The sequence below is a fragment of the Panicum virgatum genome, chromosome 8N, assembly GCF_016808335.1.
Source record: "Panicum virgatum strain AP13 chromosome 8N, P.virgatum_v5, whole genome shotgun sequence".
NCBI lineage: Eukaryota > Viridiplantae > Streptophyta > Magnoliopsida > Poales > Poaceae > Panicum > Panicum virgatum.
Genome location: NC_053152.1, coordinates 2,423,103 through 2,437,375, shown reverse-complemented (window position 1 = coordinate 2,437,375; position 14,273 = coordinate 2,423,103). Strand labels below are relative to the sequence as shown.

Here is a 14,273-nt window from a genome sequence, read left to right as displayed (position 1 = left end):
TATCTCCCTCTCTCGTGTGCCATGAGCCAAGGCCCAAGGCAGGGTGAGGCCGTGGACTGACCCAGGTGTGCTTCGCGTTGCCGGTCATCCGACGCCCATATCGACGTGTAGCACGCGGCCGTTGACTGACCCCAAGCTTCTCTGATACATATATATGATGTTGTATGCTGGCTCCCTTAGCAGCGTATTCATGGGAACAAGTAGTAGCTGACGTGACGTGCATTATCAACTGTTGTGGAACCAGTCTCTTTGCTGAAACAGTCTCTTGCGCCCACGTGGATGTGTCGCTTGGCGGTGCGTGGCCGCGAGGCTATACCGTTACGCGTCAACAAGACTCGCCAATGCAGCAAGACACGGCGATCGCAGTGTGGCCGGAATGAGTTTCGTGGGAAACAGGTGTGGTAAAGGGCCCAACATTTTGAACTAGAAAATCTAAGGGCCGGGCTCTAAAAGGACCGGGCTCTAATCTTATATAATTTTGTGCTAAAAATTTTAAAGGCCTTGTTGGGTTGTGAAGAGGCCGCTAGGGCCATGGCCCATTACCACCCCTGGTGGGAACGGGGTGGGATTCCCCAGGCGAATATCAGAGAGACCTGAGACTCTAGGTTTCGCAACTTGTGTGACATCTGTGATATGTTATGATGTTATATCATCATCTAACTCAAGCTCAGTACGTTGACACCCATGCCCTCCTTATATTTCAAGGCTTCATTGATGGCGCTTGCTACAGTTGTTCCATGATTTTGTATATGTCGCTTGCTGGCACCGTTGCTGGGGTTTCATCAATTGTCCAACGAGTTGTGTCTTGAGTTTAGCCTTTCTAGTTAATAGCTTCGTGTCATTGTTGCTAGCAATCTTGTAATCTGATTTTTAATGACTAAGACCATAATTATATTTTTTATATGGCCTAATTACTCTTGTATTTTATCTTCCGATTCATATATGTAAAATGCATAATTATTATTACTTTCATTTCAATTTTTGGTATTCATATTTGAACGGACACTACTATTTTTTCTTCACTTTTTATGGAATTCAACATGGTATTTTTATTTATTGCAAATGTAAGCTTATTTATTTTACTTGGAATTAATACTTTATTCAAGTGTTTTACGTCCCAAATTGTATGGACATCAAACTTATAAATTTTTTTCTTATTTTAATTTGAAATTTAGAAATTTATTTATTATACTTGACACGGACTCTTTATTTAGGCGTTCTATGTTCCAATTCGTATGAATTGGCTTTACCTTAATTTTTATTGCAGAATTTGGCTCGTTTTAGTGGCTCTTATGAAAATTGAATTTCTAATTTTATATTATTTTTAATTCTAATTTTTGGCTCTTTTTAGTATCCAATTCATATGAATCGAAATTCTAATTTTAGATTATTTTTATTATAAATTTATTTATTATTAGTTGTATTTTGATATGGATTATATGATTTTAGCGGGACTACCGTTAGTTTATCATAACAATTGATGCCCCAGATCCTTCTTTTTTATTAACATGGGAATTTTAGGCCTTGAAAGTAAATATTTGTCTCCTTTTGATTCTACTTTATTAATATAACTACTAACATCCAATGGTTACAATGCATCAATACATCTGAGGGCATTAAAAGATCAATGGCATGAACACCAGTTGTATCATGTCCAGGTCGAAAGTGAAGCATGCATTTTCCATAACAATTCGAATTAGAATTCTTTAGTCGTCACAACAGGCTATGATTGAGCTCTATTGAGTATAATTAAGAAATTAGTCGTGTTGGCGTGACTAATCCCATCACGTCGCAAAGTCCAATCTCCAGACTGCAATGAAGAGTCGCAAACCAGCATGCTACAATACTGTAGTGTTCATTCAAACTAAACGTTCCTCTAACAATGGCCTTCATCATTGCCTGCCTGACAGCATGCATGCGAGACATTAATCGCCGCATCCAATGATTCCAATCCAAAAGGGCAAAGAAAAAGGTGGGGTGATGGAAGCTGCATCCAATGTCTGTCTCACCCAGCGCATGCATGCAATTTATATTATTTCACCTGCGGCAGTCCGTTCACCAGAAGACTTGGATTTATTGATATTTTATGGAATCCTTCACGTATATATTAGGCTAGCTCTATTTTCTTAAGAATATGGTGGAGGTCACAGAAAATAGGAGCCGAAGATCTACAAAGTAAAAGGCGGGTATTCTGTATTTTTGAGATTTCCTAGTGTGCCTCGTATTCTAAATAGTACTCCATGTATACTCCAACTTACTGGATCGTGGATATATGGCTTTAAATTGTGGGATAGGTAAATAGATCGACTTACCGGAAGTTGGTTGTATTTCATATGAAAAAAATAGGGGTAACTTGGTCATTCTATCTTCAACCCTAATCTCTTTTTACTTCAGACCGGCATAGATTTTTTTTCCCTTGCTATAACTGTGGTAGGCTGTAACGGTGAGGATTTTAATTTTAACCCGGACTGTTAAAGGATAATTATAACAATCAATAGTTTAGATCTTTCTCTATTGTCAAGTTAGTATGGGGTTTTCTAGGCCTTGGAAGCAAACGTGTTCCCGTATATGTATGGATATGGTCATTTTGTGTGTATACAGAGCAGCAACAACAATAATTAATCTACCAATTGTAATCTGGCTCAAGGTCCATATTTTCTGTATACTAGGAATCCGACCACCATGACTTGGCTGACGCACTAATTTCAAAGTTTCCTGTGTCATTATGTCCAGGTAAGAAGTTGCTGCTGCTGCTGCTGGTTGTAGCCACCACTCTGGCCCTGGAACAGAGCACTGCAACTAATGGGGCTCGAGGCATCAGCATGTCTCTGCCTGGCTGCCCAGACAAGTGCGGCGACGTCGTCATCCCGTACCCGTTCGGCTTCAAGCCAGGTTGCTTCCGGGAAGGCTTCAATGTCACTTGCAACGAAAGCACGTCGTCGGCCTATCTCGGCAACCACAGAAGCTTTAAGATCTTTGGTTTCAATCTGTCCCAGGGCGAGGTCCGTGTTCAGAAGCACATACAATATTCTTGCATCGATGGTACAAATAACATCGGCGTTCCAGGTCATCCGGTGCATATGAACATTACCAACCTTCCTTTTGTCAGTGTTTCCACCAAGAACAAATTCACAACAATCGGGTGTGCTACCGTTGCAATCTTACACGGCAAGAACCAACATAATTACACCAGTGGATGTGTATCATTCTGTGACAAGGATAACATCGACAACAGCACACAGTGCACTGGAATGGGCTGCTGTCAGACTTCCATCCCAGTTAACCTTAGGGCTTTGTGGACCTCATTCTTACCGGTATACAGTAGTTCCTTTGCCCAGGATTTTAGTCCATGCAGCTACGCCTTCGTCTCCGAGCAGAACTGGTTCAGTTTCGATACCTCGTACGCCAACTCAAGATTATTTGGCGAATTGCATGGAGGTGACGACCGTGGGGTTCCTATGGTGCTCGATTGGGTCGTTGCCAATGGAACGTGCGAGGAAGCCGAGATGAAATCATCATCTGCATGCCTTGCCAATAAGAGCAACTGCACGAACGTGCTCGATGGCCTGGGTTATCGATGCAACTGCTCTCAAGGTTATGAGGGCAATCCCTACCTACACGATGGGTGTCAAGGTCAGTGTGCGTGCACCCCCCCATACTAGCTTTCTTTTCTCTAATTCGTCCTCACGCACGCGCTTTGTGAATTCTACTTTACTGTTGATTAACGTTGATTCTACGCACTTGTTGCTTAATCGGCAGACATCGACGAGTGCAAGCATCCATCCATGTATCCTTGCCAAGGTCTTTGCGAGAACACCGATGGAAACTACACATGCGTATGCCCACGAGGAACTCACAGCGATGATCCAAGGACCATACACTGCACCAGAGGCTCCGACAACATGATGGTCATAGGTAACCTCTAAAACAAGATGATGCTATGATTTGACTTGACTGGACTAGGATATACCACTTGTCAACAAAAATCAACGTTTCTTGCTTGTTTAAGGGGGTGTTTGGATCCAGAGGGCTAAACTTTAGCCTTGTCATATCAAAGAGAATCTTATCATTTATGAGTATTAAATAAAGTCTAATTATAAAACTAACTGCAGAACCCCTGGGCTAAACTGCGAGACGAATCTAATGAGGTATACTAAACCATAATTAGCATATGGTTACTGTAGTATCACTGTAGCAAATCATCAATTAATTAGGCTCATTAGATTCGTCTCACATTTTAACACCCATTTGTGAAAAAAGTTTTGTAAACATATTTTATTTAATACTCCTAAATTGCAAGATTCTCGTTTGAAGTGATGGGGCTAAAGTTTAGCTCCTAGAACCAAGCGGGGCCTTAATAGATATGTGCTTACAGAAAACTAGATGAACAGAAATTAACGATCCACCTTCTGATTTTCAGGTATTTCCATCTGCTCTATCTTCATCATCGTCTGTTTTGTTCTACTGAGCCAACGTCAAAAAAGAAAGCTAGCAAAAGAGAGGGAGAGGCTCTTCAGAGAGAATGGTGGCCCAATACTGTATCAAAAAATCCTTTCTAACCAGGTTGACACAGTTATGATATATAGAGTGGAACAACTAGAGAAGGCGACAAATAACTTTGACAAGAGCAGAGAACTAGGCAGAGGGGGCCATGGCACAGTGTACAAAGGCATTCTGGAAGATAACAAGGTTGTAGCTGTGAAGCGCTCAACGATTATGAATGTGGCCCAAGCCGAAGAATTCGTGCAGGAGATTATTATACTCTCACAAATCAACCACAAGAATGTGGTCAGGCTTCTAGGCTGCTGCTTAGAGGTGGAAGTGCCCATACTAGTGTATGAATTCATACCAAATGGAACACTCTTCCACTTGATCCATGGTGACGACAACAGGCAACCTGTTTCGCTAGAAGTTCGTCTTAAGATCGCCCAGGAGTCTGCTGAAGCACTGGCATATATGCATCTCTCGACTAACCGTCCGATAGTCCATGGAGATGTCAAGTCTCTGAACATACTGATAGGTGAAAACTATGAGGCAAAAGTGACGGACTTTGGGGCATCAAGAATGCTTCCCAAGGACTCGGTCCAGTTCATGACAATTGTGCAGGGAACTATGGGTTACCTAGACCCCGAGTACTTCCAGGAGCGGAAGCTGACGGATAAGAGCGATGTTTATAGCTTCGGGGTCGTACTTCTCGAGCTGATCACAGGGAAGACGGCGATCTTCTCTGAAGGCTTGGAGGAAGGAAAAGGCCTTGCATCGGTCTTCCTTCGGACAATGAGTGAGAACAGAGTTGAAGACATCTTGGACCCGAGCATAATTGGTGGGGAAATGGCAGAGCTGCTCCATGAAGTAGCTGAGTTGGCAAGGCAATGCTTGAGTGTGAAGGGGGAGGAGAGGCCTTCCATGACCCAAGTGGCCGAGAAACTGAAAGCTATACGCGTAACCTGGAGAGAAATATTGTTGCTGAAGCATGAAGAAACTGAGCTTCTGACGATTGAGAGGCCATGTGCGCCTTCGGCTGGCGGCCTGACATCAAACATGTATTGGACGGCACAGATGTTGGGGATGGATATCGAAAAACCAAATGCAGAGCATCAAGTGTAGCAAGAATACAGGATATAGAATATAGGTAGTGTGATCTACTCGAGTTTTCATGTATAGATGCAAACCTTGTATGATTTACTATCAAGTAGTATAGTTGCCGTGCAGTCAAGCTACTTTCTTTTCTTTTATAGTTATGGTGAGAAATTTAAAGTAAAAGATTATATTTTCTGCCTATTAGAGAGGCAAGTTCTGATTCTCATATATGGCAAACTTGAAATGTGTCAGACACACAAAAGAGCGAATACATATATATATATATATATATATATATATATATATATATATATATATATATATATATATATATATATATATATATATATATATATAACTGTAACTATATATATTCTATTCTTTAACTAATGAGGTGGTCCGCGCAAATTACGTGACTAGATTTGTTTCGTATTATTTTTATATCACTATATTTTGATAGTAACTAAAATCTCACTAATTAATAGTTTTCTATTAGTAATGCAAAAGATAGAAAAATATCTTCTCCTGCTTCTCACGTGGTGACCTGACCCACAACTTATTTTCCATACATTTTACAAAAAACACCCTATACCATAGTACAAATAGAAAAAGAGCCTTCCACCTATATCGAGTTTTATACTAAAACCCCTATAAATTTTTATATTATTAGAAAGTTATTTTACTTATTTATGCCCTTTGGTCATTCTTTCCTCAGTCTTTATAGGTTAGGCTTCGTTCTATCTTTACCTAAGGTGCGTCGATTCTGACGCATTCGATTGGTCCATTTGCCAGACATCCGATGAGCAAATTACTGTAGAGCACTAAGGCGACCATCGTCCGATTGAGCAGCGTGACAAGCACACCAAAGCGGTGCACAGGAAGGCATCGCGAAATTTCCCGGACCCTCTCCACCCCGAGAGCTCATCTCCGTCGCTACCGTCGTTCTGAGATGCCGCCGCCGCTGCTGCCGAGTGCCGAGCGTCATCCCCACCGTCTTACGCCCTCCCCAGCCACCTCCTCCCACAAAACCCGAGGCCATCTTCTCAGTCCTCAGACCAAGCAGTAGCAGCGCCCGATCCGCCGGCCCTGCCTCTTCTACTCCTCCGCAACCCGGCCACCCTCCTCTCCCGTCGTCTTCGACGACTGTCTCCTCCCCACTCCTGCACGAGATTCCGCTGACCGCCCATGATTTATCGCCTCCGAGCTCGCTCCTATTCCGAGGCAGCTAAGTCTGTTGGTCACCAGACGGCGGTTTACGCCGGCGGCGAGCTGCTGTGTGGCGAGGTGGATGAACGAGAGAAAGCAAATGAACTGAACACAGGAATTTGGTGTTGCAAAACCGCCACGTTTTCTGATGCATTGTATTGAGTATATAAAGGGAAACAAGATAACCACGCCGCCATGGCGCGCACGACGCGAGAGATGTGCGCGTCCATCCCCACGCACTCACGACGTCCGGTCATGGCGGCATGCAACTTCCTAGCACTACTCTGGCGCACGATCACCACACACCGGTGCCTGTGCGCATGCATGAACAAAGGAAATAAACATGCTGCCTATCTATAGCACATAGGAGTAACTAACAAATCTCCTCCTACTCCTAGTGTGCCTTCTTTACATGATGAACACCAAGTCTGGAACGCAGCTCACAGAATCGCTCTCGCCCCAGCGCCTTGGTGAGGATGTCCGCCAGCTGCTCCTCCGTCCTGATGGACTGAAGCTGAACCCTGTTCTCTTCAACACACTCACGAATGTAGTGGAATTTGACATCAATGTGCTTACTGCGATCGTGGAACACAGGATTCCGGCTGAGTGCGATGGCAGACTCGTTGTCTATCTTCAGTGAGAATGTACTTGCATCTTCTCCTTTGAGCTCTGCGAGAAGACGGGCAAGCCAGACACCCTGACAAGCTGCAGTGGCCGCGGCTATGTACTCCGCTTCACAGGAGGATAAGGCCACCACTCGCTGCTTCTGGGACTGCCAAGTGATGATGTTCCCACCGAGGAAGAAGCCAACTCCAGTTGTGCTCTTGCGGGTATCGACGTCGCCGGCCATGTCACTGTCGCTGTAGCCGACAAGCCGAGCTTCCTTCCTCCTCTGATAATGACAACCGAAATGCAGAGTACCGGCAACATACCTAAGTACTCTTTTGACTGCTGTCAGGTGCTCGGTGGTGGGCTTCTCCATGAAGCGGCTGATGTAGCCCACTGCATACGCGAGATCCGGCCTGGAGTTCACCAGATAGCGCAGGGAGCCGACGATGCTGCGGTACCTGGTTGGATCGACAGCTGGGGCCGAACTCTGCTTGCTCAGTTTCAGTCGCGGCTCCATGGGTGTGTGACTGGGGTTGCAGCCAGCCAGGCCGGCTGACTCTAGGATCTTGGCGGCGTAGGCGCTTTGACAGACAGTGATCCCGGCCTCGCTCTGGGTCACCTCCAACCCCAGATAGTAGTGGAGGAGGCCGAGGTCACTCATCTGGAACTTCGATTTCATCTCCTCCTTGAACTTGCTGATGTCGTTGTCGTTGCCGCCCGTGATCACCAGGTCATCCACGTAGACTCCGATGACCAGCCGATGATCACCGGATCCACGAAGGTAGACGGCGTGCTCGGAGTTGCTCCTCTGGAAGCCTAGCTCGATCAGTGAGGAGTCGAGTTTGGCATACCAGGCGCGGGGGGCTTGACGCAGACCATAGAGCGCCTTCACCAGGTGGAGAACCTTGTTCTCGTGGCCTCGCAGCACGAACCCCGGCGGCTGCTCGACGTAGACTTGTTCCTGGAGCACGCCATTCAGGAACGCGGACTTGACGTCCATGTGGTGCACTGCCCAGCCTTGTGAGGCAGCGTGAGCAAGTAGCAATCGCACAGACTCAAGCCGCGCCACCGGAGCGAAGACTTCTTCAAAATCGATCCCTTGCTGCTGCACGTAGCCCTTCGCGACGAGACGAGCTTTGTGTTTGGTGATTACCCCAGTGGCATCCTTCTTGGTCTTGTAGACCCATTTCAGGCCTATCGGCTTCACACGTCGAGGAGGATCGACGAGCTCCCAGGTGCCACTGGCCTCGATGGACGTCATCTCGTCCAGCATAGCGTGACGCCAGTGCTCGTGCTTCTGCGCCTCATCGAATGAGGTGGGCTCCACATCACTTGCCAGCAGGAGGTGCTCCTCCAAGTTCCGGTCGATGATGCCGGGTGGTGTAGACTGGCCGATGATGTTGTCGACACGCCGGAACCGAAGTGGGGCCTCATCATCATGGTCGGCGTCCAGCTGTTCGCTGAACCCGGCGCCGGGGGGTGTCGCGAACTCGATGGCTTGCTGGTGCCCCGGGTTCAGCGTCATGGCAGCTGCGGCACTTGGTGGGGGCGATGCCGCGGCCATGTCCCCGGGCGCTGATGGCGTCGATGCAGGGAAGGCAGGTGAGGCAGATCTCGAGGGCACGGCCGTAGTTGTTGTAGCGGTGGTGATCACTGCAGGCTCCCCGAGCTCGGCTTCTTCGATGATGAAGTCGCCGGGATCGACGTCGTGGTCAGCGGTCCATGTCCACTGCGCCGCCTCATCGAAGATGATGTCGCGGCTGATGTGGACACGCCGCGTCAGAGGATCGTACGCCCGGTACGCCTTGGAGCCAGGTTCGTAGCCGACGAAGATCATGCGCCGGCTGCGATCATCAAGCTTTTTCTGATTCGGTGTGGTCACCTTGACGTGGGCGACGCACCCGAACGTCCGGAGGTGGTGCACTGCCGGCGCGCTCCCGGTCCACAGCTCGTACGGCGTCTTCCCTCCGATTCCCTTGCAGGAGGAGCGGTTCTGGAGGTAGACGGCGGTGACCACGGCCTCCCCCCAGAACACACCGGGGAGCGCCTTGGCCTTCATGATGCTGCGCGCCGTGCCCACGACGGACTGGTTGCGCCGCTCCACGACGCCGTTCTGCTGGGGGGTGTACGGCGCCGTGAGCTCTCGGCGGACCCCCAGCTGAGCGCAGTACTTGATGAAGTCCGTCGCTGCAAACTCGCCCCCGCGATCGGTACGCAGGGCAAGCAGCTTCTTCCCCGACTTGCGTTCCGCCGCGGCCTGAATGTTCTTGATGGCGGTGGCCGCGGCGTCCTTGCTTGGCAACAAGGCAATCCACATGTAGCGAGAGTAATCGTCAACGAGCAAAAGAAAGTACCGGTTGTCACTTGGTGTTGGAGGCGTGATGGGACCGCAGATGTCGCCGTGGAGGAGCTGCAACGCCTCGGTGGAACGCCGGAGTGCCTTCTGTGGGAACGGCTCCCGGCGCTGCTTGCCGGCGAGGCAAGCCTCGCAGACCTGATCCACCTGATGGAGCAGAGGCATGCCGCGGACCAGGCCTTCACGCGTCATCTTCCTGAGTGCTGTGAAATTGATGTGGCCGAGGCGAGCGTGCCAGGTCCAAGCCTCCTTGTCTGAGTGCGCCGCCAGGCACACTGGACGTGCGATGGTGACGTCGAGCACGTACAGGCGCCCGGGGCTCCGAGGGATCCTGGCGAGCAGGCGACACTCCTCGTCGCGGATGCGCATGGTGCCGTTCTCCACGAGCACCTGGTACCCGCCCTCGTCGAGCTGCCCGACGGAGATGATGTTGGCGGTGAGGCGCGGCAGGAAGTAGACGTTGGAGAGCTTCTGGTGCTCCCCGTTTTTGCAGGTGAAGAGGATGGTGCCGCTGCCCTCGATTTGCGTGACGGAGCCGTCGCCGAACCTGACGGTGCCGTGGATGCCGGAGTCGAGGTGGGCGAAGGCGGATCTTGACCCGGACATGTGGTTTGATGCCCCAGTGTCCAGGATCCATCTTGTCGGATCGGGATCCGGCGCTCCGTCGAAGGCGGCGAAGATCTTCGGCTCGGTGAGGTGGAGCTCGGCGGCCGATTTGGCCGGCGGCGGCACCTTGGTGGGGAGAGCCGGCCGTGGGGACGAGGAGCTCTCGCCCTCCTGGATCGAGGCGATGGCCATCATGAGTGTGGCCTCCTCCTCTTGGGCCACATGGGCCTGGTGGGCCGGCTCCTCCTTCTTCTTGGTCCGGCAATCACTGGCCCAATGGCCTTTCTTGCCACACCGTGGGCACGGGTCATCCGGTGGCGGGCGCGACGAGCTGGAGCCGCCATTGCCGCCAGCGCCGCGCCCACGACCTCTGCCGCGGCCTCTCCCGCGACCTCCGGAGCCAGAACCGCCACGTCCTGACTCGGCGGTCTTCTTCTTGTATCTCTCCACCCACTGCTCCTCCGTGAGAAGCAGTTTGCCGCTCGCGGAGTGCGCCGGAGCGGGCTCGACATCATCGGCAGCTTTGAGGCGGCCGGTAACTTCCTCGATGGAAAGCTTAGAGATATCAAGCAAGGTTTCGATGGAGATGACGAGCTGTTTATACCGTGGGCGTACGACGCGCAGGTACTTGGCCACCACCTTCTCGTCCGGCTCTGGGTCGCCTAGCGTTGCCAGGTGCTGCACGATGCCGGTCATGCGCAAGGCGAAGTCCTCGATGGCCTCCCCGTCGCGGAGAGCGATGGACTCGTACTCGGCACGCAGATTCTGGGCAGTTGCCTTCCGTACCCGATCATCGCCGATGCGCAGGGTCTTGATGGCCTCCCAGGCCTCGCTGGCAGTTTTCTTGGCCAGGAGGATGGGGACCAGCTCCCCGGGCACACCACTGCAGATGGCGTCCATCGCGGCGCGGTCGTCGTCGTAGTCGACGTCGTCGTACTCAATGGCGTCCCACAGGTGGCGCGCCTGCATCTTCAACTGCATGCGCAGGGACCACTCGTGGTAGTTGTTCTTTGTCAACTGCGGCCAGTTGCCGCCGCCGCTGCCTTCCCGGACAATGCGCTCGACGACGACTTCGTGGGGACGTCGCGTGCGTGAACGGCGCGGAGCCCGGGAGCGGCTCGGGGAACGGCGCGGTGTGCGGCGTGGTGAACGGCGTGACGGAGAGCGGGGCGGAGAGCGGTGCGGCGTCTTGCTGCCGGAGCCCTCCGGCTTGTCCTTCTTCTCCGGAGTGCGATTTCGGCGCACCGGTGACGTCATTGACGCCGGTGCAAGGTCCTCTCAATCTTCAAGCTCTGATGCCACTTGTTGGTCACCAGACGGCGGTTTACGCCGGCGGCGAGCTGCTGTGTGGCGAGGTGGATGAACGAGAGAAAGCAAATGAACTGAACACAGGAATTTGGTGTTGCAAAACCGCCACGTTTTCTGATGCATTGTATTGAGTATATAAAGGGAAACAAGATAACCACGCCGCCATGGCGCGCACGACGCGAGAGATGTGCGCGTCCATCCCCACGCACTCACGACGTCCGGTCATGGCGGCATGCAACTTCCTAGCACTACTCTGGCGCACGATTACCACACACCGGTGCCTGTGCGCATGCATGAACAAAGGAAATAAACATGCTGCCTATCTATAGCACATAGGAGTAACTAACAAAGTCGTCGGGCCGCGCCATGCTGGGCTGCCGCGACCCGCCCTTGCACCGCTATGAATAGCGAGCCCCCGAGCTCAGCTGCTCCTTGCACGCGCCATAGCTTTGCCCAGGCAAGCACCCTCCCTTTCTCTTCCTTCCTTTCCTCTTCCTCCTTCCCAGTGATTTGTTCTTCCCCAAATCGAAGGCTCAAAGCCACCGGCGTCGATCTCCCTCCCGGAGTCGTAATCCACCAATCCGAGACCACCACTAGCTTCACCACTCTTCAAGGAACCTCCCCAGCCCCTTTCCCCTTCCACTCCATGCCCAGACTGAGCTCCCCACGGGCTCCCATGGCCGCTGGTTCTGCCCCCTTGGGTACAGCCTGTTGCAGCCTTCCGCAGGCTAAACTGATGGCGTGAACGGATTCGCAGTTCCCCAAAACCCCCGTCTAGCCTCTCTCCCCTCCCCGCAGGAACTCACGGCGCGAACCCTGCGAGCACGCCGGCGAGCTGCGCACTCTGCCGCTGGCTCCGTCCCCCGGTTGTCCCTCTCTCTCTCAGTTAACCCGACAGGTGGGCCATCCTGGTCCACATGTCAGCACCCTGGCCATGTTTGGATCCTCCGGTTTTTTTAGCCCTAATCATTTCGAACGAGAATGTTGTCATTTTGGAGTATTAAATAAAATTTACTTATAAAACTTTTTTGACAGCTGACAAATTAATCCATGATTTTGATTTGCTACAGTGATGCTACCGTAACTGTCCGCTAATCACGGCTTAATTATCCTCATTAGATTCGTCTCGCAGTTTAGCCCAAGGATTCTGCAATTAGTTTTGTAATTTGAATTTATTTAATAGTCATAAATGACAGTTTAGTACATGGGCTAAAAAGGGCTAAAGGATCCAAACAACCCCTAATTTAATTGGGAAATAGTAGGAATAGCCATGATGTATGTGTAGTGCAATGCCTCAAACCTCTCCTCCCCGATGGTCTTCTTCAGCTATCAGTGGAGGCACAGTACCGACTATGTTTCTTTAGTATAGATCACACTGCTATCATTTTACATAAAACAAAATACACGTTTTTCATATGTAATAGAACACAAAATAAGGCCTGGTTTATTGGTTTAAATAAATGACAATCTGCCAAGCGACTAGGTTGCACAACAACTTCACATTGTATTTTCTATCCATTTTGATTTAATAACTCATGAAAATTATCTGCTTGAAGTATGAAGCCTTGTCAATTTGGAGGTCGCGCACTCACGGAGGGAGACATGGGGCGGCATGGGAGTCCGCGGCGGACCTCGCGACCACCGGCAGTGGCTTGCGCGCGGAGCTTGGACCCACGGCACTGGCCTCCGTGCTGGCTGTGGGCGGTGAGAGGCGGGATCTTGACGAGAGGGATTGCACATGGCCGCGACGCCTCCCGACGCCACGGCCATAGCCGTGTGCCCGTCCACCGACCGGACGGCTCCTGCGGCGACCCCGCGGGCGCAGGTGGAAGTTGAAGCTGTCACTACTCACTATTGACGGTGTTTGCGTGGGAGAAAAGGAACGGCGCCGTCGTCGCAAGGTCGTAGCAGGGCGCCAGCAGCGGCGGGTCCTGAGCGTGACGTCCCCGAACATTCGTTGCAGCGGGGACCGCTCCCCGCTGCGGCACAGCAGGGACGCCCACCGGCTCAGCCGCGCACTGTCGCCGCCCCACCCGCCCTGCCTCCTCCCGAGGCTCGCCGCCACGAACGCCGGCACGCCCATCCCCCCCCCCCCCCCCCCCCCCCCGTGAGGAACACCATCGCCGCACGCTCCGGGTGCCGGCCACCAGCGGTGGCTTGCGTGCGGAGCTCGAACTCGCGACGCGGGTCTCCGGGCTTGTTTTGGGTGGGGAGAGGTGGGAACTCCACGAGGAGGAGGGAACCGGAGGGAGGTGTTTTGGAGGAATTATTGGTTTCCCAATATTTAATATTTTTATATTTTATTTAGTCTTTCAATTTTTCATTTAGCTAGAACTTTTTCATTTAGAGGAGGGACCGGAGGGTGGTGTTTAGATGGTGAAATTTTTTGGATTTAGATACTGTAGCATTTTCATTGTTATTTGATAATTAATATCCAATCATGAATTAATTAGGCTTAAAAGATTCATCTCATCATTTACCGTTGAACTACGTAATTAGTTAATTTTAACTGTATTTAATGTTGCAAACATATGTCGAAGAATTGATGTGACGGGTGCTATAGGAAAAATATTGAGAAAACAGTACATTTCGTCCAACACCTCGTTGG

At 50.7% G+C, this 14,273-nt stretch overlaps 1 protein-coding gene across 1 annotated transcript; it reads left to right on the top strand.

The window, feature by feature from the left end:
- The first annotated feature begins 614 nt into the window (after positions 1-614).
- On the top strand, positions 615-5,798 carry LOC120684317 (wall-associated receptor kinase 5-like). Its single transcript, XM_039966190.1, has 3 exons — positions 615-3,633; positions 3,760-3,915; positions 4,421-5,798. The coding sequence occupies exons 1-3, from the start codon at positions 2,823-2,825 to the stop codon at positions 5,605-5,607; spliced, it is 2,154 nt and encodes a 717-aa protein (XP_039822124.1). The 5' UTR covers positions 615-2,822; the 3' UTR covers positions 5,608-5,798.
- Positions 5,799-14,273: the final 8,475 nt, after the last annotated feature.

Bases quoted from the DNA above. Each gene is read 5' to 3' on its own strand.
- LOC120684317 (XM_039966190.1), top strand. From the start codon at position 2,823: ATGTCTCTGCCTGGCTGCCCAGACAAGTGCGGCGACGTCGTCATCCCG. The intron at 3,634-3,759 runs GTCAGTGTGCGT...CTTAATCGGCAG, and splicing joins CCTACACGATGGGTGTCAAG to ACATCGACGAGTGCAAGCAT. The intron at 3,916-4,420 runs GTAACCTCTAAA...TCTGATTTTCAG, and splicing joins CGACAACATGATGGTCATAG to GTATTTCCATCTGCTCTATC.